General features: G+C 38.8%; 3 protein-coding genes across 5 annotated transcripts in view; all 3 read left to right on the forward strand.

Annotated features, from left to right (window-relative positions):
- mcoln3b (mucolipin 3b) overlaps positions 1-12,228 on the forward strand; it is a 20,808-nt gene extending 8,580 nt beyond the window's left edge. The window contains exons 4-14 of one of the 3 annotated variants that reach the window (XM_036592383.1): positions 188-341; positions 1,462-1,543; positions 2,553-2,649; positions 3,172-3,271; positions 4,253-4,365; positions 4,690-4,839; positions 6,603-6,704; positions 7,062-7,184; positions 8,605-8,811; positions 10,934-11,064; positions 11,737-12,226. In XM_036592383.1, the coding sequence (XP_036448276.1) occupies positions 188-341; positions 1,462-1,543; positions 2,553-2,649; positions 3,172-3,271; positions 4,253-4,365; positions 4,690-4,839; positions 6,603-6,704; positions 7,062-7,184; positions 8,605-8,811; positions 10,934-11,064; positions 11,737-11,770 (1,293 nt within the window). In that variant the 3' untranslated portion in view covers positions 11,771-12,226. Of the gene's footprint in view, positions 1-187; positions 342-1,461; positions 1,544-2,552; positions 2,650-3,171; positions 3,272-4,252; positions 4,366-4,689; positions 4,840-6,602; positions 6,705-7,061; positions 7,185-8,604; positions 8,812-10,933; positions 11,065-11,736 lie in introns of all 3 variants that reach the window. The other 2 variants (XM_036592381.1, XM_036592382.1) reach the window with 2 other exon arrangements.
- Positions 12,229-13,510: 1,282 nt separating this feature from the next.
- LOC118823057 (hydroperoxide isomerase ALOXE3-like) lies at positions 13,511-17,368 on the forward strand. The gene is made up of 4 exons (XM_036592437.1): positions 13,511-13,872; positions 15,749-15,953; positions 16,892-16,973; positions 17,070-17,368. The coding sequence occupies exons 1-4, from the start codon at positions 13,726-13,728 to the stop codon at positions 17,116-17,118; spliced, it is 483 nt and encodes a 160-aa protein (XP_036448330.1). The 5' UTR covers positions 13,511-13,725; the 3' UTR covers positions 17,119-17,368.
- On the forward strand, positions 17,190-26,927 carry LOC118822917 (polyunsaturated fatty acid lipoxygenase ALOX15B-like). The gene is made up of 11 exons (XM_036592245.1): positions 17,190-17,194; positions 17,983-18,086; positions 18,552-18,721; positions 19,976-20,119; positions 20,284-20,487; positions 21,498-21,584; positions 21,719-21,888; positions 23,091-23,212; positions 23,625-23,725; positions 25,445-25,615; positions 26,145-26,927. The coding sequence occupies exons 1-11, from the start codon at positions 17,190-17,192 to the stop codon at positions 26,322-26,324; spliced, it is 1,458 nt and encodes a 485-aa protein (XP_036448138.1). The 3' UTR covers positions 26,325-26,927.
- The last annotated feature ends 2 nt before the right edge of the window (positions 26,928-26,929 follow it).

A 26,929-nucleotide genomic window follows, 5' to 3' on the forward strand; every position in this document is an offset into this window, starting at 1 on the left:
AAGCATTTTCAGACACTTATTTAAAAATGTTACACTGAAGGATGTTAGAATTAGTTAGTTCACCTTTCCATTCTTTTGTGCAGATAATAATTTTTCATCTAATGATTTAAAAGGTAAATAATATTAATTTATCCTGTTCTTCTTAGAGTTAGGCTCGTATCTAATGCCGTTAATTTTCTTGTTCTAGTTTCTGAGGCTGCGGAACATAACAGTAGGGAACCACGCGTATGAGAAGGATGGACGTTACTTCACTCCTCTGCTGATGTGCCAGCAGTTCTACCACAACGGCAGCATCTTGCCCGGCAATGAAACCTTCGAGATTGACGCTCAGGTGGAGGAAGGTAGGGGTTTGTGTAGACAAAGGCAAGCAAAACATCATCTAAAGTCCATGTGTCAAAAACAAGGCCTGTGGGCCAGATCAGGCCCGCCACACAATCCTTTCCAGCCCGCACAAGTATTCTAATTTTCCATTAATATTAGCCTATTTCACATTGCACTGCACTACAGTCCCCAGCATGCACTCCGACTCTCCCACCCCAACAATCATCCGTGGGACAGTGGTTACACCTCAGTTCTACACAATTCTACACAATTCCACACCAGTCATATCACCAAATGCATTTTTTAGCCCAAGAATTAATCAACTTGCAGCAAAGAAAAGATCAGGTCAGGTGTCCAGTTCAAGCAGGTTTAAAAGACCGAACACCTAGGGACATTTGAATATTTCAAGAACAATGGCCAGTTTGGGTTACAGCATAACACTAATTAAAAATGGAAAAAACCCTTTTTTTCTCTGGCCCACAGATTTGTTGAGATTTTTTAATATGGCCCCTTTACTGGTTGAGTTCCTTTAGGTCAGGGGACACCCCTGATCTAAAGGAAGGAGGAGGACTGTGTTTCAGGAGTTCCTAAACAGAGCTGTAAAAAACCTGATTTACAGGTTCTAGCAGGTTAACAGGTTCTCTGCATTATTTGTAAACAGTAGAGTAAGGAACATCTGGTTCACAGTGGAAGAGAAGAGTTAGCATTTGTACAAAACTTTTATGTTGGAGGTTTAATGATTAAACAAACAGTTAAACGGGGACGACTTTCACTGAGGTTTCCAGTGGCACCGCTGTCTGAGGTTTTGTTCCATTATCAGGTGATCGCAAGTCTGAATCCTGGCAGTGAAACGACCAAAGAAAACTCATTAATTCTCTGTTATCTGGGATATTTTGGTCAATATGGGTCGATCTATTGGTCAGGCCCAGCGTATACAACATCTCATTCATTAAATTGCTTGTATTGGATTCTTTTGAATGTGATCCTAAAGATTTTGTCCTGGCAGTTTTGCCTTTGTTGTGGTCAAATGAGTCCAAAAACAAAACATCAGCCCAGCATTGCCACTTTATATAGTTTCTGTGTCTCTGCTTTTTGCTGATCGCAATTCTGCAGCTCTCCTCTACTTTGTTTTGTTCCCAGAATGCCTTGAGATTTACCCTGTTCAGCTTCCATCTGCCACAGAAGGTGCAGACCTGTCCAACTTCACTCTGCAGTTCAAACGGTAAACAGCAGCAACACCTTTGTCTTTAGTAGAACCAACTTTAAGTCCTGTGACATGGTGAAGCATGTTGGCCTAATTCAGATGACTGTATGTTAATCAGATCATTAAAAAGTCACTCACTGACCACTTCAGTAGGAACACCTCCTTGTTTCTACACTTACTGTCCATTTCATCAGCTCTACTCACCATATAGGTGCACTTTGTAGTTCTACAGTTACAGACTGTAGTCCATCTGTTTCTCTGCATACTTTGTTACCCTGTTCTTCAGTGGTCAGGACCTATGACCTATTCTCAGTCCAGCAGTGACACTGAGGTGTTTAAAAACTCCAGCAGCACTGCTGTGTCTGATCCACTCAGACCAGCGCAACACACACTAACACACCACCACCACGTCAGTGTTACTGCAGTGCTGAGAATGATCCACCACCTAAATAGTACCTGCTCTGTGGGGGTCCTGACCACTGAAAAAACAGGGTATCAAAGTATGCAGAGAAACAGATGGACTACAGTCTGAAACTGTAGATCGACAGAGTGCATTAAATGGTCAGTGGAGCTGATAAAATTGGACAGTGAGTGTAGAAATAAGGTAGGTGTGCCTACTAAAGTGCTCAGTGAGTGTAGTTTAAAAGGTTATGGTCATAAAATGCCATGTTTGTTGCTGGGATGGGAATTACATTCTGAGAAAAGAGTCTAAATCAGACTAAATTACAATAGTCTGCCAAAAATGTCCAGCAGACAGCGATCCTGTGGTCAGAAACTGACTGCTAATGAAAAGCTAGAGGACAACAGAACTGATCAAGTACTTTGAAAAGTTTGATTTACAACCAACATGTTTGAATAAACAGAATTGACAGAAATGGTATTTTCTTAAAAGGATATTTAACAGCATTGAGTTTTTTATTTTTTTTTATTTTAAAAACTGAACAGCAACCTTATTAACACCTTCATGATAGAAGCTAATACTAAACTCGCTCTGCAGCCTCATTTCTGGCTTTGTCGTTGTGACCAGGTTGCTGGAGGTGAATGTTTACTTCACTCTAAAAGCCATTAACCTGCAGACGGTTCAGCACCACGAGCTTCCTGACTGTTATGACTTCAGCATCACAGTGCGTCACATGACCTCTCACCTCTTCCTCTTTTTATGAGTATTCTGATTCTTTCTTACCAAATCTTTCCATAACTATAAATAGAATAAACTTGCCTGCCTGGGTTCTTGTTCATGGTTTCATGTCTGGCTTCTGTTGTGCCTCAAAGCAATAGTTGAATTAAATTTGACTTTTGTTGTTTTTGTTTAGTTTTGCACTGGAATTATGAGGCTAATGTAGCTAACAGTTAATGGAAGCCAATACCCCACCAATTAGCATAGTACTTACTGCATGTCCAAATCATCACACACTAACCACAAACACTGACTCTGCATGACTTTGGTCACCAAGCCTGCTCCTGCAGATCTACCTTCCTGCGTAGTGTATTGTAGTCTGTGCATGCCTGGGTATAAAGGGGTGGCTGGGGTGGCCAGGGCATTCCCTGAAATCCATACTTTCACTTTAAAACATGCAGATTCCCAACTGTGGTTTATATTTTTGTGGTCATGCTCTGTTCTGTGGTTTTGTTCTGTGTGGGCACAGATCAGGTTCAACAACAGAGCCCACAGTGGGCAGATCAAAGTGGATCTGGACAATGACGTGGACATTAACGAGTGCAGAGACTGGAAAGTCACGGGAGCCTGTGAGTGTACCCATGATTCCACTTGTCCTCCTTAACCCACGCCACACATACACTCACCGTTTCCATGGTGTTTGTATTGTAAACACTCCCACATTCTCTTCTAAGCCCCACCGGTTCCTCCCTCACAGATATTTGTATGATTCATGATGATTTAAGATGATAAAAAAGACGTGATAATAATGATGAATATCGCATGCACATAAAAATTTGCTTGCTTGAGATGAATTAACTTTTAAATTAAAAAGATAAAAAGAAATGTGATGCATTACAATGAAAACAGATTCACTACATAAATATGCAAATGTGAATGATGGAAATGTTTGTGTTTTTGTGCTGTAGATATGACACATACCAGGTACCCGTTGACCGATGAATAAATGAAAATCTATATCTTACCAAGGATAAACATAACGCTAATATTAGAAGGTAGACAGACAATCAGTGCTACAGCTGAGTCATTCTGTCTGTGAACTCTTTTGATGTAAAACAATCAAAAAAAAAAAAGCTTTATTCACATATTTTTGGCAACATTTTCATTTGTCCACTTGAAATTAATTCAACAAATGGATAGAAACCTGGCTAGTGGCTCTCAATTTCCAAATTCAGAAATGGGCAGGGCATTTATTTATTTATTTATTTATTTATTTGTTTGTTTATTTATTGCACCACACATACCAAAGTATCTCAAAAGACATCTGTAGCTATATTTAAAAAAAAGTCTAGCTTCCCTTGCCTAATAGCAGTTCTCTGTTCCAAAGCCATACAGTCATTCTCAGTATTCATCTGACACACATAAGCCAGTTAATCTAGGAGTGGATGGTGTATGCTTAGAGCTCTGCACTGCAGAATACAAAGAATAAAAACCAATGTTTTTTTAAATGTGTGTTTGTTTATGATGTTTTATCCACTGTTTTGGTGGCTTTAGTTTGGATCCCAGTAATAAAATGACGTTGTCTACTCTTTTCCATTTTTCCTCCTCAGCCCCAAAGAACATCTACTACACTGTGCTGTTTGACGTTGTGATCATTCTGACCTGCCTGGCGTCTCTGGTGCTCTGCACGCGCTCAGTGAGCACAGGAGTTCAGCTGCAGTTTGTGAGTATTTGTCTTAGTTATAGTTAAGAAAACAAAAAACAACAAAATTTTGTTGACATTGAGTTTCATCGGCTACAAGTGATAAAATGAAAATACATAAAGTTTGCAATTTTTGTTGTTTATTTCCATTAAACTGATTTTATAACAAAAATGCTTCATGTAACAAATTATACATTACAACTTGTGTATATTTGACTTCCCTGACTGTTTATTTTATTTTATTATTTTATTATTATTTTCCATCTGAAAATCTTTCACGTCACTATTTTTATGTGTAAGTGTTTTTTTTTTTTGTTTCTTTTTTTCATCATTTCTTACATACAGGAGTACAGAGCCTTCTTCCAGAGGCACTTCGGTAAACTTGTGTCCTGGTCTGACCGGATGGAGTTCATTAACGGCTGGTATATCCTCATCATCATCAGTGACATCCTCACCATCACCGGATCTGTGCTCAAAATCGCCATTCAGCTCAAGGTCTGCTCTTCATCAGTGACTCACAACAACAGCAACTCTGCCTGTTTGTGCACGAACACACTTTATATCATTTTTACTTATTTATAAAAATATTTTGCAACATTAATTGCATGTTATTATAAATGAAATCTCTCATTTTTTTCAAAATGTCTGGGTCGTTTCCTCACTGAGATATAAACCGAGTCATTCAGAGTGGTTTGATGTGACATGATTCATTATAGAGAAAGTTACAGACTCTTTACAGTGGTGCTGATAGGAACCAGGGGTCGCTGTGGCTACAACACAAATATAGCCATTTTACTTACTATCAAAACCACCAGTTTATATGTAATGTTGATGGTAAAATCAGGGAAAAAAATTGTATGTGAACCATATCGCCTTGTAATGCCCTGCATATACCTCTCCACCCTGCATATGTTTTAGGCCAGAACCTTCACAGAACGATCATAAAACAATGTCTTGGACATCAGGCAGTGAATTCATCACCGTTAAAATGTAATAACTTTCTGTGAAGGAGCTTTTAGAGCTGTGACTTGGAACTCCTCTGCATTTTTTGTTCTCTAATCTGTAGTAGTAGTAGTAGTAGTAGTAGTAGTAATGATGATAATGATGATAATAATAATAATAATAATAATAATAATAATAATAATAATAATAATTAACCATATTTATCATGTTTTATACATTAAAATACAGCTCAGTGATTTACAACACAAAGGCACAAAGGCAGAGAGCATAAATGAGAATAATTACCAAGTATTAAATAACAAAAAGGAAGTGAGTAAAACAGCTACATGAAAAGCAGATAGAAAAGAATAAAAATCAATAACATGAATTAAAACTAGAATACACAATTGGTAATAATGTTACATGATACAAGAATAAAACTACACTCTAAAAAAGGGGTTCTTTAGTAAATAAAACAGTTCTATATAGAACCATGAACACTCACAGAACCATTTGCATGATTAAAGCATTCTTTGCACCATAAAGGGGTTCTTTGGATTGATGGAAAATGTATATGAATGTGCTATAGATGGTTCTATATAGAACCTTTTTGAAAAGCGTTCTATATAGCACCCAAAAGGATTCCTTAATTGTTACAAGCTTGATGCCATAACAAAAGAAGAACCCTTTTGGGTGCTATATAGAACCCTTTTCAAAAAGTTCTATATAGAACCATCTACAACACATTCTCCATCAATCTGTAGAACGCTTTCACAATGCAAAGAACGCTTTCATCATGCAAAGCGTTCTTTTGAGTGTTGGTTCTATCTAGTTTTCTTTACTAAAGAACCCTTGAAGCACCATCTTTTGTGTAAACAGAAGCTTGTGGGAGGGAGGTCCACAGTTTGGGAGCGTATCCCTGTGTGTTGCGAAGTTGAGTTGGAGCAAAAGTCTGGACCATTTGGGGGTCCCTGAAGGCCAGTTTGAGGACCACTGCTTTAGAGGTATTAAACTCTTCAGATGTCTGGTTCTTATCACCACCTCTGTGAACAATTCTGACTCTTAATTCTTCCCTAAAACTAGTATTTCACCCCAAACCACTCTGAATGACTCTGTTTACATCTTAAACATTCAATTCACCTTTAATGGCAAATTTCATTGTACAGGGAGTGTCACTATAGGCACTCCACCATCATCATGCCTGCAATTCAGTATATTCACCTCTGTGATGCCATTGCTTTGTAATAAGAAGCTTGACGAGGCTGTAAATCAGTCTTTGGTACATGTTTGTGTTTTTATCTCTCCCTCTCTCGAAGGCTCTGACCAGTTATGACATCTGCAGTATCCTCCTGGGCACCGGCACCATGCTCGTGTGGATCGGGGTGCTGCGCTACATGGGCTACTTCAAGAAATACAACGTAAGCTTCTTTAGTTTTCACACCAGTGACGTCAGCATCCCCAAAACATCACAGCACATCTTCATAGCATGGAGAAGAGAGAGAGAGTTTGTAGTCATACTTTCCCTGCCAACTGGTTGTGCTACAAACTCTTTAACGTGGTGCTAAAAGTTCCACTTTAAACCCCTTCTGTAATTCAGACAGGCTTAATTGTGGAGACACTTTTGGGGAAACTTGCCTCTGCGTCGTTTTATACCTTCTTTATCTTTTTGGTTCAGGTCCAGGGCTCTTATTTTGCTTTTTGAAGATAGAATAGAGATGGTTGTGTGTGTTTGATGCTGATGTGCACTCTGCCTCCTCACAACTGCATGGTTTTAGATTCTGATCATCACTCTGAGGGCAGCCTTCCCCAACGTGATCCGCTTCTGCTGCTGCGCTGCCATGATCTACCTGGGCTACTGCTTCTGCGGCTGGATCGTACTGGGGCCTTACCACGAGAAGGCAAGTGCTGACTTTATACTTCGCTGTGGTCTAGTAACGCTCCAATCAGAAAACATTCCAGCATGGAGGAAAGTTTCTTTATAAATAATAACAGTTATATTTTAATTCAATTTATACATAGTTTTCTTTATTTTCGGTGTTTTTATATATAATATGCCAGTTGTTTTCAGTCATTTTATTTAATTGTGACAGCTGTGTTAGACAAACACTACACTCAGTGTAGCACCAACATTAGCTTGAAATTGTGGCTCTTTTTATATGCAGTACTTGAAAGAGTTGTTGGCAAATAGTTGAGTGATGTTTAGCGTCTAGTAAAGGCTTGCTGTAGAACCATCATTCTTGAAGAAGGGCTTTAAATTGTAGCTACAGTTATTCTGAAACAGCTTCTCCTGCTACCTCATTGAACTGTAGGGGCAATCAATCAATCAGTCAACCTTTATTTCAACTCAGAAGTACATTGAGGGTGACCCTAATACACAATGTAGCCAAGCAAATTACACAGTGAAAAAGCTGAAATGAAATATATCAATAAAAACAAATGAAAATCAACAAGACAAAAAGATTTATAAAAAATAAATGAATCAAATGTACAGCTCAAACAGGAAACAAGCATTAAATATATTGAATATATAATTAAAACATGTTAAAATGAAGTATAAACCAACTTAGATAATAAGCCATAATAAAACAAACATTTTCATAGTTTAGTAAAAACTCCAGGTACCTGACAGGTGATCCAGTCGCTACAGTGTGTTTAGTGTTATTTATAGAGATTATAGATGAGATATAAGCTGGCATATGGCTGGAGAGGGATTTATACTTTATCATACAGTCTGCAGTGTAAGTGTTATAAAGGTCAACAGTAATGAATCGCATGCACCCACACTGACCTCCACAGACAGCCTGTCTTTGTTTAAAATTGTCCAGACACAAAATACATGAGTAACAGGAAACTAAAGCCAATCAGACATGACCGAATGACTGAAACCTCTGACTTGGAAATGTGCTATGGAACAGTCGGCCAAGTTGGAATTCCCAGGTCCCGGTTTTCTCCATAAAGCAACATTTCTTATCTTCGGTTATGAAAATGTGGTAAAACGCAGCGCTAATAAAGGTATTTATAAAATTCCATAATTTGGAAATATTTTACTTCTGAGTACAGTAGAACATAACATAAGGACAGTATGATTCTCCTACTTCCTCTGCCGACTCTCACTGCAGGATTGTCCAATTCCGGTACTGGTGGCCCAAAATACTGTGCAGTGATCTCACTCACTGATCTCAAACATGTTCAAAACTCAGCCAGAGAAATCACCACACTGTGCCCTGTACAGCCAGAGCTGGCCACTGTATTATTTAATTCACTGTTTAATTTGCTTTAATGGTTCTTTTGAGCTCTCCTCTGTGTCTTTCTCCTCAGTTCCGTTCTCTGAACACGGTCACCGAGTGCCTCTTCTCCCTGATCAACGGCGATGACATGTTCGCCACCTTTAAGAACATGCAGCAGAAGAGCTACCTGGTGTGGCTGTTCAGCCGCGTCTACCTCTACACCTTCGTCTCGCTCTTCATCTACATGGTGCTCAGCCTCTTCATCACCTTAATCACCGACACCTACGAGACCATCAAGGTAACAAGCCTTATAAAGACACCCCCAAGCACTTTTTCAGTTGCAGTTGGTTGCTTACCGGCCACTTTTGCACCTGGGTCCTAGTGAAAGTCTTATGAGTAGCATTACTGAATAATTATTATGTTTATTAGTAATTATAAGACAGTTAGAGGATTAGTAATGGCAATGACCATTTTCTTTACTAAAGAACCCTTGAAGAACGATCTTTTTTTAAGAGTGTAATATATCAGTATATTGTTGCTGTCAGGACAAAAATGTTATGTCCATTTTTGTCATTTTTAATTTTTTGACATAATTTAAAAAAGTCAGTTGCCCTTATAATGGTTCAAAATTTTATGATGAATGGACCAGCAGACGTGATCCAAAGTTACTTGGAAAACACTATTTATTCATTCACTCCCATTAAAGGTTAAAAACATTTTTGCTTAGCCTGTGAAATTACCCTTTTGGAGGTATGAGGTTTTGTTCCAACAGCAGCAAAATCAATGTACATCACATCAATACTATCATATCAAAACCTCATTCACACACAGTTCCCTACTTTTCACATTGTGTGAACATGAATGGACCAATAGGAATAGTCCAAAATCTCATTACATCAATGTAAGAGGAACTTTGTTTGCTCTGTTCTGAAGTTCAAGGTTTTGTTACAACTGCAATATATTACTGCCTCACAGTTTACAAGTACTACTGTGTATTTTGTTGAACTGCTTGGGACCTCTGGGCTAAATATACACACATATAAAAAATGTTACACACACACACAGCCTAGATCTGGGGTGCCCAATACTGGTCCCGGAGATCTTCCACCCTTCAGAGTGTAGCCAGTGTGTCCAAATTATAGTCTTGTCACACCTGATCCAGATCATGAAGGCCTTCAGGGCTGTGAGGGCTGTAATATAAAATTTTTTAGGTTTCCTAAAGTAGTTGATCATTTGTCATAACTAATCATAATATACTGAATGGCCCTCTCTGTGCATGTACAGCTTTCTGAGCGTGTGTGTGTGTGTGTGCGCGCCTGTGGGTGACACTGGCTGTGTTTACATGCAACGATTTTTGCCAATCCGATTGAATACAATCCGATTACAGATTTAGACTGAGGTGTTTATATGCACTCTATTCAACAATCTGATGGAAAATCTTCGTTTACATGCTCACTACAAGTAATCCGATGCAAAATGACGCGCATGCGTGGAGTAGCGCTTAGAGTAAACGTTACCATGACAGCGAACATCACGTGAGGTCCAGACCAGTTTCTGCTCCGCCATGTTGAGCGGTGTAAACTTTCGCCGTGACGCGACGCACATGCGCAGAACATACTTACACGTTCCGATTGGAATGTAATCGGATTCAGGCGTTTACATGGCTATTATTCTTCTATTTAACGGATTATTTAGAAGTTTACCCACCTCGTTTAATCGGATAGAAATTGTATTCCGAATGGCCTCAATCGGATTAGACTATTCCGATTGAGGTGTTTACATGGACGTGTTCTATTCCGATTGAGCTATTAGTCGGATTATTAACGGATTATCAGGCTGCATGTAAACGTGGCTACTGAGTATGTTACAGATTATAGTGGTGTGTGCCAAGTAGGCCTCATCTGGGAAAAGCACACACACTGAGAAGAACACATTTTTTCCATAAGTATTAAAATGTCTTTGAAGGAGGAAATCACATATGTAGAGAGACATAATTGTAACAATATTGAATTAAAATAATAAATAAAGTAAGTACAGATGAAAGGCTTAGGTCGGGATGGAAATAATGGATAATGAATGAATTCTGGATAAGAAAAAATTATGATGTGAATAATGACCCCTCCAACTCAAGTTTGTTGAAAATTCTTTTATGAGTTAATTCTCATAAAAGAAATTATGCCTTTCCTGCCAATCCTGGTGTTTTGAGCTTTATTTTCATTTTTGAGCAGAGCTGCCTATTCTTGCAAAAAAGTGTCTGAATAACAGCGTTAGGTGTGTTGGATCTGAACTCTCCTGGGTGGTAGATCTGCAGGACCATGATGGGGACCCTTGTTCTAGATTATTATTCCTCATTTTCTGAAATCTTGTGGGAATGACAACTTGCAATGAGATTTTTTTTTTTTGTTGTTGTTGATGTTCAGCAGCAGCAGTCAGATGGGGAGCCTGTCTCTGAGCTGCAGGCCTTCATTTCAGAGTGTAAAGACCATCCTAGCTCCGGCTGCTACCGTGTGGAAGGCAGATCCTCTACCTGCCTGTTTTGCTGCGTTCGAAGGTGAGATTTTATTGTTAGCAACTATCAGTTATTGCATTTTTCAGCCTATGTAATAGGAGCTTTACCCGCTGTTTTTAATTGCCTCTTTGTCATTTTCTTTATTTGAAACCTTTTCACTTCTCTTCAATAAAATTAAGAAAAAATGCCATTTTTGTTTAACTGTTGCATTTTCTTGCAATAATTAAACACTTTCAGATTCATATTGTTTATATATCTTCAGTTTGTGCATAATGTAGGGAAATATGTGTGATCTGTGACATTGCTCAACTTCAGTGTCTAGAGACACTATTTAGCTAGGAATCTTGATGTTAACATAAAAAAATGCATATTTGTGAGGAACATTTATACAACTCTACCGTTCAGATGGTGATGCATCTATCATTGCATGTTGAAAACTTCTTCTGTTCCAAAGGTAGTAGGTTATGGTTAAGGTTAGTATTACTTACTGCTGGAAAGTGCAGGTCATGGTCAGTGGTTAACAAGTACCTCACAGGAATAGTGCTAATTTACAATCTTGTGAATCTTTGCCTGTTTCTTGTGAAGATGGTTGCATTAATTTGATATCTTCCTTACAGTGAGAGATTTGTGAAATATTTCTGTGTTGAGCTGATTAGAAAGTTCATGGCCTTTGGCGTGTTGCTCTGAACTAAATTACTCTCTCCTCTTTTTCAGGCCTAACGACTTGCAAGAGAGACTGGAGTGTTAAAGTGGGATTGCATCATTCTTGCATTAATGGATTTTTCCAGTGGTTCCTAACCGTAGTCCTGGAGAACTCCTGCTCTGCACATTTTCGGAGGTTTCTCTGTTTTAACATGGATTATTCCCAGTGGTGAAAATAATGAACTTCTTAACAAGCCCCCTTCTTGAAGTGGGTGTGTTGGAGAAGAGAACATGTTGCAATGCACAGGACAGGGATACTCTAGGACCAGGATAGGCAACGACTGAATTCTTCCAATTTATACTGTTTACATGTGCAAGATATAAGGCAGAAGGGACATGGGAATATTCCAAGCCTTCAGAAGTGTTGATTTATTGTTTTCACACAGGCTTTTTTGTTATGCCTGTTATGTCTTCAATTTTGAAGGTGGCACCTGACACTTTTGCAAATGTTAATATATTAGGTATGAACTAAATATAAATAAATATTTGTTGCTTCACTAACTTAACTCCTTATTCTGAATTCATGCATGACATTATATTTCACAATTTCAGATGAGTTAAAAGTCCATTTACATACAGTGGAATATCCAGATGTGTTCCAAATAGCCATCAGCATCCAGGCCTTTTAAAATTCCATTAAAAACATGTTTTATATATACTTTCAGTTTAAGTTATAAAGATAAATGCACATCAACCATTAAGGCCATAAATCATTAACCTATGTTTTACTTAAATTAGTAATCAGATCAGAATCATGATTGCTGACCAAGTGTATGAATTGAGCTTTTTTGTAAATTGAATAGCTTATTCAGTGTGTTCAATTCATTGAAGCTTGGTGATTCAGTGATAGTGCTCTTGTTTGCTATTGTTGTTATTGTTATAATCATTATTATTATGATTATTTTTATGTATAACTTATTATAGTACTCTTCAATTATTCTCAGATGCTTATAGTGGTTGAGGACACTAACAAAAGTAACAAGATTAATGACATACATATATTCATTAGCATTGTATTACTGGAACCTTATTAGAAAATATATTTCCTCTAGTGCCTTGCAAGTGTGTCCATAATTTTACTGCAATTCTTGGAGTTTTTATTGCCAAAAAGGTGAAACTTGGAAAGGTCATCAACTGCTGTCCAACACTAGTGTCCATAGTTTGACCAACAGTAGACATCCATTGATCTGTGCATTTCACATCAGTTTCTTGTATTTGGCCTTATATTAGCTGGATCTGAGAGGTGGATCACTGCACTGTTTGTGCATTTAAGACATCAGTGTTTATAGAATTTCCAATTGGTGTAATCTCACAGCAAAAAGCTGTTCAGCTCTGACCTCAGCTCTGAACCTAAGTAACAGTAAACTGCTGGATTCAGGAGAATCCAAATGGTAAACTGGAGAAACTGAAGTGAGATTATCACTAACTTGAGGATGGGGGGAAAAAAACAGAAAACCCAGCTTTATACCAGGCTCTGTTGATATCTTAAATAATAGTTAATACTCACAAATTTAAAGTAATGCAGCGAGTAAGATTACACCCTAGTATGAGGAAGATTGAGGTTCGAACCCCTGCTTTGGCAGTAATGTCATTTTATGCTGCCTTTTGAAGAACACACTGGGTTTGGTTTCCTCTGAAACATGATAAGAGTGTTTGCTGCAAACTGAATGATGTTTAATTCACGTTCACTACTCAGCTTGGAATTCCTGGCAAGAAGGCCATATCCAGCAGAACAAAGAACACACACAAGCCTGGAGGGCGGAGCCCTGCAACCAGTAGCCTATGTCGTTTTATGGCTAAAATGTCCCTTATCTACATACCGTGAAGGCATGGCCTTAGTAATTTCCATTAAAGAAATTCAGAATTTTCATTCTGAGGCCATTTATTGCTCCACAGCACCACACCACAGGTCTTTAGTTCTGTTTCCTTGGAGGCCTAAGCTGAACCATCTCTCATCACTAGCCAGCAGGCTGAAGTTGTTTTAATGAGGTGACTGGAAGGATGTTGGAGTATAAGGTTAGCGTTGTAACTGGAGAGATGACTCGGGGAGGAACAATGGACAACGTCTTCATCACCCTGATTGGCAGTGAAGGAGAGAGTGAACGTACACTCCTCAACCAAGGCCGCGACTTTGCATCCAACCAACCGGTAAGATCGCACTTGGCTGAGGGCATCAATCAGTATATGATTATAGAGGACCGTACATGAGCCAAAATGTGGATGTGAAATGGACGAGCTCCAGAAACTGGTGACAACAAAAGTACCTGAAATAGTAGATATGATGTATAAATATTTGTCTGCATGTAATAAGAATATTGCTACTGTCAGATCAAAACCTCATATCTCCAAAATAGTAACTTTACAGGAGAAAGAAAAAACATTCTTTACTTTTCATAGAAGTGAATGGAACCAAACATTTTTGCACATCCCACATCCCATATCCCACCCACCCCAATTGCATGCTTTTATATGCAAGAATAAATTATACATAATAAAAAAAATCCCCAGCATGTTACGTTTAAGGTTTCTGTAAAGACAATTTCCTTTTTTTATTTTTAAGTCATGTTGTATATTGTTATACAGTGCTGTTCAAATGGTTGATATCATTGGTCGCATTAGTATTTTTATTTGTTTGTTTGTTGGTTTATTCTATTTTACAGAAAAATTACTTATTCAATGCATATTCAGGTATTATAAACACCAAAAATGTTAAGCAAGAAGTGAAATAATAAATAAAAATGTATGTAAAAAGGTGTGAGTGGGGGCTGTCATGATCATGAAATGTAAGCTGACGATTAATTGTCACATAAATAATCGCGATTAATGATTTGACTTATCTAGTTCATTGTTTGCTACTATTAAAATATCAGCCTAAAGTGACCAAATTGGTTTATTCACCACCTTATCTACCAACTTAGTGGCTACCAGTGGTTGTACTGTTAAATCAGTACTCTCAATAGTTTATACAAATGTCTACAGGTAAACAGAATAATATGTAGAGTTAAGCTAAGTGTTCTTAATATTCTGAATGTATTTTATTAGATTATCCATTTATTACAGCTTTCCCATTCATTGCACAATACTCTCCATATATATATATGACCTGGATCTTAATAGCACATTTTAGAGCAGAGATGAGAGATGAGCTCATAATGTAAACAGACTGAACCACAGAATGAGGTCATCTGTGATGTAATGAAGCAGAAATGAGAGAGAGAGACATGGAGAAACAGTGTCCACATCCTTTGATCAGTGGCATCAAATTTGCTATTCAAATTGATAAAGTATCTATGGCTTACTGTGAAACTCAAACCCAACAAGCAGTTAATATGTTAAAGACAGTAAGTACCTCCCTCCCTCCCTCTCTCTCTCCCTCTCTCTCTCTCTCTCTATATGTATGTGTAATATATATATATATATATATATATATATATATATATATATATATATATATATATATATATATATATATATATATGTCCCTCTCTCTCTGTATGTTCATATCCATATACTAAAGAACTAAATAACCCATTTCCTATATTTTTCATATTTCCTCTGATGTCCATTTCTGATGTTTGTGTGGTTTTCCATCCTTTATCCCTTATAACAGGCTGTTTTTGTTACTGCGCCTTTAAGACTGATACATGTAAAAGACCTCTGCTCTGATTGGCTGCATTGTGTTGTGCCTCATACAAAAAGCAGTCTGGCTTGAAACACTCATAATAAATTCAACATGGGGCCAAACCGCTGTAACTGAAGACACAAACAATGAATTCAAAACAGAAACAGCTTTATTGCAGCTAAGGTTCCATACATGGAATGTGTGTGTGGGTGTATTCTAGTTTAAACAGTGTTGATAAAATACCCTGCACTCTTTTATTCAACAAAAGCGAGTAACATTCAGGTTTACATGCTATGGGTCCTTTAAAATTCAACATTTAATAAAATGTATTTACAATAAGCATATTTTAACCATGAAATGAGTCATATGGCACTGTGGCTAATACAGTGTGTTTATTTACAGGATAAAGAGTATACAGTGAAGACTGAGGCCTCTTTAGGAAAGATTCTTCTGATTGGTCTGGAGAAGGAGCAGTTCCTCCCCTTCTTTGATGATGATTGGTTCTGTTGTAAAGTTGTAGTCAAAACCCCAGACAGTGAGGAACTACATTTCCCATGTTACTGCTGGATCAAGGAGAGACAGCTGGTGTATGTGAGGGAGGGCACAGGTAAAACATAACTCTTAGACCAACAACAAAAATGCCTTGATGCATAATATCATACCATATACACTCCTGTGCAAACTGTCTTTGCTGATGATACTGGTCAGATGGACTAGTCCTGATTTAAAACCTATAGAGAACATTTGGTCTCACATGAAACACAAACTGTGTGAAGCCATTAATGCTGAGTGGAACAATTTTGACAAATTCTTTCTGTAAAAGGCTATCTGCAGTTCAAAATTAAAGGGAAAGGCCATCGCATACTAACTTACTGCATCTAATTGTGTAATTCTTGTTGAATTACTGACTAATGATTCCTTGTAAAGACCATTAAAAGCTTAATGTTTTGCCATTTTGGGCACGGAAGTGTATAATTCCAACAAAATTCTGTATAATCGCTGAGACTTAAACAGAGTCATTCAGAGTGGTTTAATGTGAAATGCTCTGTTCTAGGGAAACATATCAACTCAGATTTCTTTACAGTGGTGGTGATAGGAACCAGAGGTCCAGAGGATTTAATGACTCTAAAAGCTGTCTCAGAGAAAGTATTTACATGAAATGGTTATGAATACACTCCCTGAGACATTGTTTAATGACAGTTTGGGGATATGGTTCTGGCGTAAAGTCCATTGATGATGGAGAGGTACATGCAGGGTGTTGTGAGGCAAAATAGGTCCTCAAACTAAGCTTTTTTTTAGGTTTACCACTATTTCACCATCAGCATCATTACATACATAAATAAACACCCGGGTTCACTGGTGGTTTTGTAACCTATAGTAAATAAAATGTTCATATTAGCCTTAAAGCCATGGCAACTCCTGGTTCCTATCACCACCGCTGAGTCTGTAAGTTTCTCTACAGCGAACTTTTGGACCTTTGAGACTTAAGCATTGTGGTACATCATATGACCTCTCACTCGTGTGTGTGTGTGTGTGTGTGTACAGCTGTGACTATACTGAAGGAGACAAATTCTATGTTAAAGAAGTGTAGAGAACTGGAACTGATGGAACGCCAAGCCTCCTACCAGTGAGTCCCATAACTCTGTTTGTGTGTGTCTAATTCACAGAATGCTGAGGAAAAGCACTACTACTCTGCTTCATTTGTGATGTGTGTGTGTTTCAGATGGAGAGAAACAGCTAAAGGTCTACCACACACCTTTGAATGCAGATGAAGTGAAGGATCTACCCTGCTGATTTGCAATTCACCTTTAACAGAACCTTGCATTTCTTTTTCATGTCCAACATGTCGTGAGTTGTGCAAACACACACTAAAGTTAAGACTAGTGTTTGAGATGTGAGGCATGGGGCCTGTGTCATGAAGCACGTTTACATTCCTGAGAAAGGCTGTGTTTGAAATACCATACTGTGTACTGTATACTGCATATTGAACCAGTATATACTGCATTCTGCACCAGTATATGCTGTATACCATACACTGCACCAGTATATACTGCATTCTGCACCAGTATATGCTGTATACCATACACTGCACCGGTATATACTGCATTCTGCACCAGTATATGCTGTATTCTACATACTGTACCAGTATATATTGTATATTGCACGAGTATATGCTGTATACAATATACTGTAGCAGTATATAATGTATATTGCACCAGTATATACTGTGTAATATACATGGCACCAGTATATACTGTGTACTGTACCCTGCCCCAGTATATACTGTATACTGTACACTGCACCAGCATATACTGTATACTGCATACTGCACTGGGATATACAGTATACTGCACCAGCATATATTGTATACTGCATACATTTATGCTACAAATAACATGAATTAAAAAATGCCACCTGAAAGGACCTCCATCAAAAAGCTGTCCTTCATTGGTCCATGAGCTGTTTATCTTGAGTGTGTAGTATAAGTTGCCATGGTGAAAAAAAGTGATCCACTATTGTGCGATGGAAAATCCAGGATTAGATCAAACTACATTTAAATAGCTGGCTAAGGAAGAAATCCTGCTTCGTGAGACAGACCCCAGCTCTACTGAGTGTGTATATGTATGTGTGTGCAGGCGGGCGGAGCTGAAGATAAAGTTTTTGGCCGACTCCAAAAAGGCCTGGGAGAGTCTGGATGCGATTGGTAGAACATTCTTCTTCAACAAGACAGATATTTACTGTAAGAAACCAGCCACAAACACCAAGACACCAACACAAGCACATTCCAGAGCCAAAAACCTCACGCAAGTACGTGCATGCAAATGTTTCAAGCTAAGCAGACTCGATATTTTTATTATACAGTATGTCAAAGTGGAATGGAAAGGGGCCCTATATCCCACATATAGGCCACACACCCCACCTTCTATTAAGTCTTTTCATTTTTCTCCCATGCAACAAGGAAAGCAACTGTTAACATCTTCACTGTTGCTGTTGCTAATAGAATAACAGCAGGTCTGTTGTTGTTTACATTCATTTGTGCTCCTTCTTGAGTATTGCGGCCTGTGACTGCCATAGCAACATAAGCACACATACTGAGGATGGCTGAGCCAGCCATTGACATTTGCATTTGTGTACTTGCGTGAAGTCTGTTTCTGGTCATACAGACCAGACTTGCCCAGACCCTAACCTCATCATGTCTGACCAGCATATGTGCAGGCTCACTGGGAGGAAGACGAGTTTTTCGGGTATCAGTTCTTAAACGGAGCCAACCCAACAGTGGTGCACCAGTGCAGGAGAATCCCAGACAACTTCCCCGTCACTGACAGCATGGTGCAGGCCTCCATGGAGGGCAGCTCTCTGTCCGCTGAGATAATGGCACGTAAATGAGGAAATGTATTTTGGCGCCAGTGCACAAACACATTCATGCAGCATGTTCTCAGTCTTATACTGCAAGCCATAAATCTGTTCGCCTTGGTCTATCTGAGAGTTGGACATGATCCAACAGAGGTCCACTCCTTAGCAGTAGTAATTTATTGACCACTGAAGTCATTCGTTTACTAGCTGTAGTAGTTACTGATTTGTTTTTTATGGAGTGATTTGGGGGCTTCAGTCTTCTAGAATTACTTCCTTTCTTTTGACCCTGCTGAAAGTCTCAGTGGAGGCATGTGTGTGCAGTGGGAAGACAATGCAATTAATGTAAGGAAGATGTATAGACTTTCTACGTCATAGCAAAAAAAGAAAATAAATTTTTTTATAAAAGAGTTTAGATTTACTAGAACAATGAGACATTTAATCTATATGGAAAACTTGCATTGTCACATATAAACACACTATGCGCTCAACTTTGATAGCAGAGCAGAGAGCTAAGTGGCAAACAGCGTAGCAGCTAGCACAACATATTACACATTTCAACATTAAAGATCGAAAATGCATCAAATTAGCTTTTATATGTCACCTATTGATGCCTTTCTGCTATATAAGAAAGTTAGGATGGTTGGTGAATTAGCTACCAATTTTATGTTGCTTGTTGGCTTTATTTGCAATGCATTCTCGGAAGGTCTGGCTAGAGCACCATTCAAGCCTCTACATTTATATTTATGGCATTTGGCGGATGCTCTTATCCAGAGTGACTTATGTAACTATGTAAATGTAATCATGTAGTATTAGGAGTCTAGCCCAAGGATGCTAATGGGTATAAAGTGGTGTGCTTTCTTGAATGGGGTATCAGACCCCAGTCTGCCATGTGAAGGGCAGCAATGTTACCCACTAGAGTACACCAGCCCCTACCTTTTGAGGTACATTGTGGGATCGACTTGGAGATACTAGTACATTAGGGTAATGTCTACACTGAGAATTAAAACTATGTGAGCTAAGCTCACTAACCTCCTAACTAACTAACCTCCGCTTAGATTACTATATGGAGAACAAGGGTCAATTTGTGACATAGCCATGGTCATAAACAGGAATTCTGAATTGTGTAATATGACCTTTTATGTTCCTTTTATATTAAATTGCCTTATAATTACCTCATATGTAAGGACAAGACCAATGCACATGCTGTCCAAGCCAGGGGCCAGCCTAGCTGTACAAACACAATTTTTAAAATGTTTTTTCTATCTTTTTTTTCAGAAAGGAAACATTTTCCTGTGTGATTACGCACTGTTGGACGGCGTGCAGGCCAACACTATTAACCTGCGGAAGCAGTATGTGGGTGCACCTCTGTGCCTCCTCTACAAAAACAAAGATGACAAGCTTATCCCTATTGCCATACAGGTACAGTCTGGGAAATTGATGGATAATACACACTGCAAACCACTGGGGCTGTTTCATCAGAGACATTATTTAAATTATGTAAATCTTGGTTTATACTTTTTCTAGCTAGCTGTGTGGTTACTGATATAGGTGTTTCATTGGCATTCATGCATGCTGTGCTTCAGTGTAACCAGCAGGCAGGAGAACAGAACCCGATCTTTGTGCCGGGCGACTCTAAGGAGGATTGGCTCTTGGCCAAAGTTTACGTGCGTGCAGCTGACTTCCTCATACACCAGATGATCGCTCACCTGCTGCGAACTCATCTGCTGGCTGAGGTCTACACATTGTCCACACTGCACAACCTGCCTACAGTGCACCCAGTTTACAAGGTGTATATCATTACTTAGTTATTGTGTTCTGCTCAGTGGTCAGGTGGAAGAACCCATCCAGAGTTCTAGGACATTCTAGAAGACTATTACTAACATAACTGTGCTTTTTCATTTAGGTTTGAGCTGCTTTGTTCCCTAGAAATAGGCAGCATTTTGACTAAATTTGAGCCACGGTATTTAGCAATTATATCCCCAATCACTCCCACCCATTACAAGCTAATATGCTAAGGCTAACAATGCTTGAGACTGGTGGTAACTAACTTGGTTCTAGCTGGCAAAGTTAAAAGGTTAGTTAACTATCTGGCCATTTGAAACAGTAACCAGAGGTGATCGAACTAGCTAAGATGCTAATCTGAATGGTTGTACCGAACACTATAAAATGGCTGTAAACATAACTCAAATCATAAAATAGTCAACTGTATACAAGTACAAGTGTACATTGACTGAAAAAACTTGACGATTTCCCGTCAGCATTGACCATCAGCTTAATGCTAACACAACATATCGCTGTTGTCTGAAGAAAACCGCGTATCTCCATTTTGGACGTTTTTCAGTTTTTTGACATAATTTGAAAATACCTGTTACCCTTTACATTGTACATAAATTTCATGATGAATGGATTAAAAGAAATGACCCAGAATGACTTGGAAAAAGGTCTGGTTCCATTGACTTACATTAAAAGTAAAGTATGTTTTTTCCTTCTCCTGTAAAGTTACCATTTTGGAGATACAAGGTTTTCTTCCGACAACAGCGATATGAATGTGCATTAAGGTGCTAGAGGAAATCAGCATTTTAGTTGTGGAGGTAATTTATTGAGTAAAATCGAATAATAATGCAAAAGTTTCTCCACAAAATACTTTTGTGACAAAAAATTTTTTAGATGATCACGAATGACTGTAATATACAATGATGGATGACTGAAAGTTCTTGTCCTTAAGCTGTCCATATTTGCTTGGCAACAAAGCATACTGTAAACAAACTACATTTTTCTTTCTTTTGCTCTCGGGCAGCTGCTGATTCCTCACACACAGTACACGCTGCACATTAACACACTGGGCAGAGAGAGACTGATGGCAAAGAAGGGACTTTTTAACCAGGTACAAACACATTTGAGCGATGATATTAATGACATCACAATCAAAACATAATGCATCTCTCTCTTCCTGTTGTACTTCTCTGTTATGTTCTCTCTCTCTCTCTCTCTCTCTCTCTCTCTCTCTCTCTCTCTCAGTACACTGGTGCGAGTCAAGAGGGAATGGAGCTGCTGCTGAAGAAAGATCTGGCTTCTCTGCGGTACAGCACCCTCTGTCTGCCAGATGATATCGAGGCACGTGGCTTGAAGGACATACCAAACTTCTACTACAGAGATGACGGCCAAGCAGTCTGGGACATACTAACCAAGTACCACAATTACAAGTTGTCTTAGCGATATATATACATATACATACATACATACATATATATATATATATATATATATATATATATATATATATATATATATATATATATATCACACTGTATGGACATTTGGGACACCTACATGGGCTTTTATGACATCCTATTCTAAATCCATAGGCATTAATATGGAGTTGGTCCACCTTTGCAGCTAGAACAGCTTCCACTCTTCTGGGAAGCTTTCTACAAGATTTTGTAGAGAGTCTGTGGGAATTTTTGCCAAACTCACCCAGCTGTGCCTTTATGGTCCTTGCTTTGTGCACTGGGGCTCAGTCATGCTGGAACAGAAAAGGTTCCCCAAACTGTTCCCACAAAGTTGGAAGCACAGAATTGTCCAAAATGTCTTGGTCTGCTGAAGCATTAAGATTTCCCATCACTGGAACTAAGGGTTCTAGGCCAACCCCTGAAAAACAACCCCATATCATCATCCCTCCTCCACCAAACATTGCAGTCAGGCAGGTAACGTTCTCCTGGCATTCGCCAAATCCAGTCTCGTCCATCAGACTGACAGATAGAAAAGCTTGATACGTCACTGTACAGAATATGTTTTCACTGCTCCGGAGTCCAGTGGCAGTGCTTTACACCCCTCCATCCGACGCTTGGCACTGTGTCTTTTGATCTCAGGCTTGTGTGCAGCTGCTTGGCTATGGAAACTGCTTCCAGAGGTAATTTGGAACTCTTTAGTGAGTGATTCAACAGAGGATAGACATTGTGCGGTTCAGCACTCAGCGGCCCCACTCTGTGAGTTTGCGTGTATGTCCATTTCATGGCTGAGGTTTTGTGGCTTCTAGATGTTTCAGTTTTACAATAATATCACTTACAGTTGGCTGGGGCAGATCTAGCAGGACAGATATTTCACAAACTGACTTGTGGCTGAGGTGACATCCTGTGACAGTGCCATGTTTAGGGTCAGTGAGCTCATCAGTATGACCTATTCTACTGCCAGTGTTTGTCCATCGAGACTGTAAGACTATGTGCAAAATTTGATTAATTAATTTGCAATGAGTGTAACTGAAACACCTGAACTCAGCAATTGGTGTCCCAATGCTTTTCTCCATAGTGTATGTGTGTGTGTGTGCATATTCATTTTCATTCTCTCTCTCTCTCTCTCTCTCTCTCTCTCTCTCTCTGTCTCTCTCTCTGAGGTATGTGGGAGGTGTGTTAAAGTTTTATTACTCGTCAGACACTGAAGTGGCTCTGGACACAGAACTTCAGAAGTGGATTGCAGACATCTTCGTCCACGGTTTCCTGGGAAACGAAGACTCCAGTAAGTTTTCAGGTTATTAGGTACAACTATCTTGTACCTACACTCACTGGCCATTTTATCAGAAACAGCTACCATATAGGTGCACAGTTACAGACTGTTTGCCTTTTGCTGAACAGTGTATTAACCCCTTCTACCTCATTCATTATTGGTCAGTTTCGGACCACAGGACTGCTGTTGTTCATTTGTCCCGTGGTGGATTAATCTCAGCACAGCAGTGACTCTGATATGGTAGTGTGTGCTGCTGGTACGAGTGTATCAGACACAGTGGTGTTGGTGGGGTGTCACTGCTAGGTTGAGAAAAAATCCAGACAAATGTGCCTCTGTGGCCAGATAATTGACAAAATGGTGGGACCTGAGGACCAGAACTGGGCAAACACTGAAATAAAACCACACCACACTTTTTGCCCTTCAGACATTCCAAAAGCGCTCCATTCGGTGGATGACCTGGTCAAGTTCGTCACCATGTTGATGTTCACTATGACGGCACAGCACTCTGCATTGAACAATGGGCAGGTAAAACACATATTCACACACATACACAGACTGTGACCTAAACAATTCCCAAACCCCCATTAATGTTGCACAATATCAGAGAGAACTATTTAGGTTACATGTCACATAAACATATACAAACCAGTGTGAGTTGCTTGAGTGAGAAGTTGGCTTCTTATTCATTGTAGACATGGGTGTAACATTTTGAAAAGTGCAGAGGATGAGGAAAAAGTGAAAAACTTGGCAAGGGTACACATGTCATTCTTGGTCCATGACTACAGAAACCTGAAATAAGCAGCAACTGTTTTTGCTGAATGATGAACAGCATTAGGGTCTTTGTTTTTAACTGTACAGTGCTGCTACTGTTTGTGGTGTTACTCCAAAGAGGAAGAGAGTCCAAAAAGTTACATTTAATAAACTTAATGTGTCTGTTGCATGAGTAGTGGTAATGAGAGATTCGCAGTGCACATTTGTTATGGAGTTGTGTGCATATATTTGGGCGCCCTGGAAAAATGACTGGTTTTGTTCACACATTTTCTACAGAGAACACACTTCTGCACATTTTGGTGCACGATTACTGATTATTTGCAGAATTTAACACATTGAAATAAAGCATAAAATCAGACCTATGCAAAAGTTATGGCACATTTTTATTTTGTTTTATTTTCCCCTGTTGTGTTAAACTCAGCAAATAGAGACTGTACTGTAAAACTAGCAGAAAATGCTATATATTTTAGTGTGTTCTCTGTTGAGGATGTGTGAACTTATTTTCACTTAGAAAATCAACAACACATAATTTCTCTGGGATTATTTAAAGTTGTTCATATGAATGATCTAGAGTGTCCTCTAGAGATTCCAAGTGCACGGTAGGATTTTGTAGTGCCCTCAACTCACTCTAGAATTCCTTTCTTTTCTGCAGACACTAAGAGAACAATGGCTGACATACTCAATAGTGCCCTAAAACTCAAACAGGAATCCTTTTTGGTCACTTCTACCAGATCACTAAACAACAGGAGTTTGTTTTTTTCCTGTATGCCAGCTACTGTGAAAGAACGTAAATAGAAAACGTCAAAAATACTGCAAAAAAAGCAGAAGAAAATAAGACGTTTTTGAAGAGCAGCATTGTTTGTCCACACGGTTTGTATGTTTTAAATATGATTAATTTTTGTAATGAATAAATAAGCAAAATCATGCAGGTAACCTCTCTCTGCAGCCCTCCTAGTGGCTATTCCACTGGCAGAACGGAAATGAACTTGGTTAGTTAAATTAATATGATCAAATAAAATATTTTCCCCCTATAACTCTGTGATCAGATGAACTAGAGCACTGTTGTCTCTCTGTTTGTGAAATGTTGAGCTGCTAATGAGCAATGATGGGCCCTGTACCAGTGACACCATAAACAAACAACATGTAAACACAATAAGCAGTAGAAGTAGAACTTTTAGAAATGTTGACTTGCTCTCTCAGTTCTTGCAGTTGGTTCTGGTTTTGTAAATCATACTGTAAAATATATTCCATCAATATAAATGAGGAAAAAAGGCACAGTTTAACTGATGGACCCCAGAAATGGCATTTTATGACTACTGTGCAAAGGAGTTAACAAAGAATTAGAGACTAAGTCAATAGAAATTAAGTGCACTGTTGTAGTGTGACATGCCGTTTGGTCATAGTAACTACTGTCTCTCCCTCCCTCCCTCACTCTCTCTCTCTCTCTCTCTCTCTCTCTCTCTCTCTCTCTAGTTCGATTTCGGGGGCTGGTTGCCGAACAGTCCTGTCTCTCTGCAGTCTCCCCCTCCAAGGGTCAAAGGTCACGCTACTGCAAGCACTCTGTTGCAGACACTGCCGGATGTAAATGCGTCCGTGCGGGTTATGGCTGCCACCTGGGTCCTGACCAGGAAACCAGAGGAGTTTGTGAGTTTCTCTGCAGCTTTGAGTAAAAGTTATGTAGCAGGCGCCCTCATGTGGTTTGAAGGAGAATTACCAGCAGAGCAAGTTTGCTGTGAGGAAAATATGCAAAATGCAAAACTTATACTCATATGAATGTCCTCATGTTATAGGCCTGATTTAGACTAGATTTCATCTGTATCATACCACATTATTAAAGAAACCATGTTAGGTATGGCTGTGAATTTTGTATTTTTAGTATTTTGTTTGAGATTAGACCATTTTTAATTGAATCATAGTAACATCTGAAGTATTGTTAAAGAAGTGATTACAGACATTAATACATCCCTTTTAAAACTAGCAAATCACAGTGCTATTGAAGCATCCAGGAAAGCTAATATTGCTCACAGTTGATGGAAATAAACAGCTGCTTAGTGCAAATGCCACCATTCTAACTAGTGTCTGCTAGCTTCCATTCACTGTTAGCCACATTAGCATATCGCTCAACTACTTCTTCTTGAAGTTGTACAACCGTTCTCCTGCTTTCTCATCTCAGGTATCCCTGGGTAACCACTCGGAGCAGTACTTCACCGAGCCTGATGTTGTGGCTCTGGCTACCGCCATGAAAGATGAGCTGAAGGAACTGAGTGAGAAAATAAAGAAGAGGAATGAGGGAAAGGAGCTGCCCTACTGCTACCTGGACCCGGCTGAGATCGAGAACAGCATCGCCATCTGACCAACACCTGTCAAGATGCTGGTTGTGATTCCACAACGTTAGTGCCAAATTTTGGGACATAATAATTAATTTAAAAATTAATGTCAAGAAATGAGACTTTTTTGTCCTCCATAGTTTTAACTGCCTATTGAAATAGATTTTCCTACCTCAGTAAGCTTATTTATGTATTTTTTATTTATGTATTTATTTATTTTTAACCAAATATCACTGAGAAGTACAACCCCTCATTGAGCTTATGACGGGATGTAATATTTCATGCAAAACTGGCTGCCATGCTCACTGTTAGAGTTAGACCTTCTAATATAATTTTTTTGCATCAGTAAATTGCATAAATTTTCTATAAATATTGCAAAAAAGAGTAACACTTTGCTTGAACCCTGCAACATAACATTGACATAACCATATCATAAACATGTCATGGCAGATTATGAGATCGTGAGATTGAGATTGTGTTCAGAAATGTGACAGTATCATGTTACCATCACTTTTAACTGTCATCACAGATGTCATAATGTCATAGCAGCTTATGTGACGTTATTTTTTGCTGATAAAGACACCTGTCATTGGAATTACTGGTGATGGTAGAATGACACTGATGTATTACT

Source organism: Colossoma macropomum, unplaced genomic scaffold (genome assembly GCF_904425465.1).
Source record: "Colossoma macropomum unplaced genomic scaffold, Colossoma_macropomum, whole genome shotgun sequence".
Lineage (NCBI taxonomy): Eukaryota > Metazoa > Chordata > Actinopteri > Characiformes > Serrasalmidae > Colossoma > Colossoma macropomum.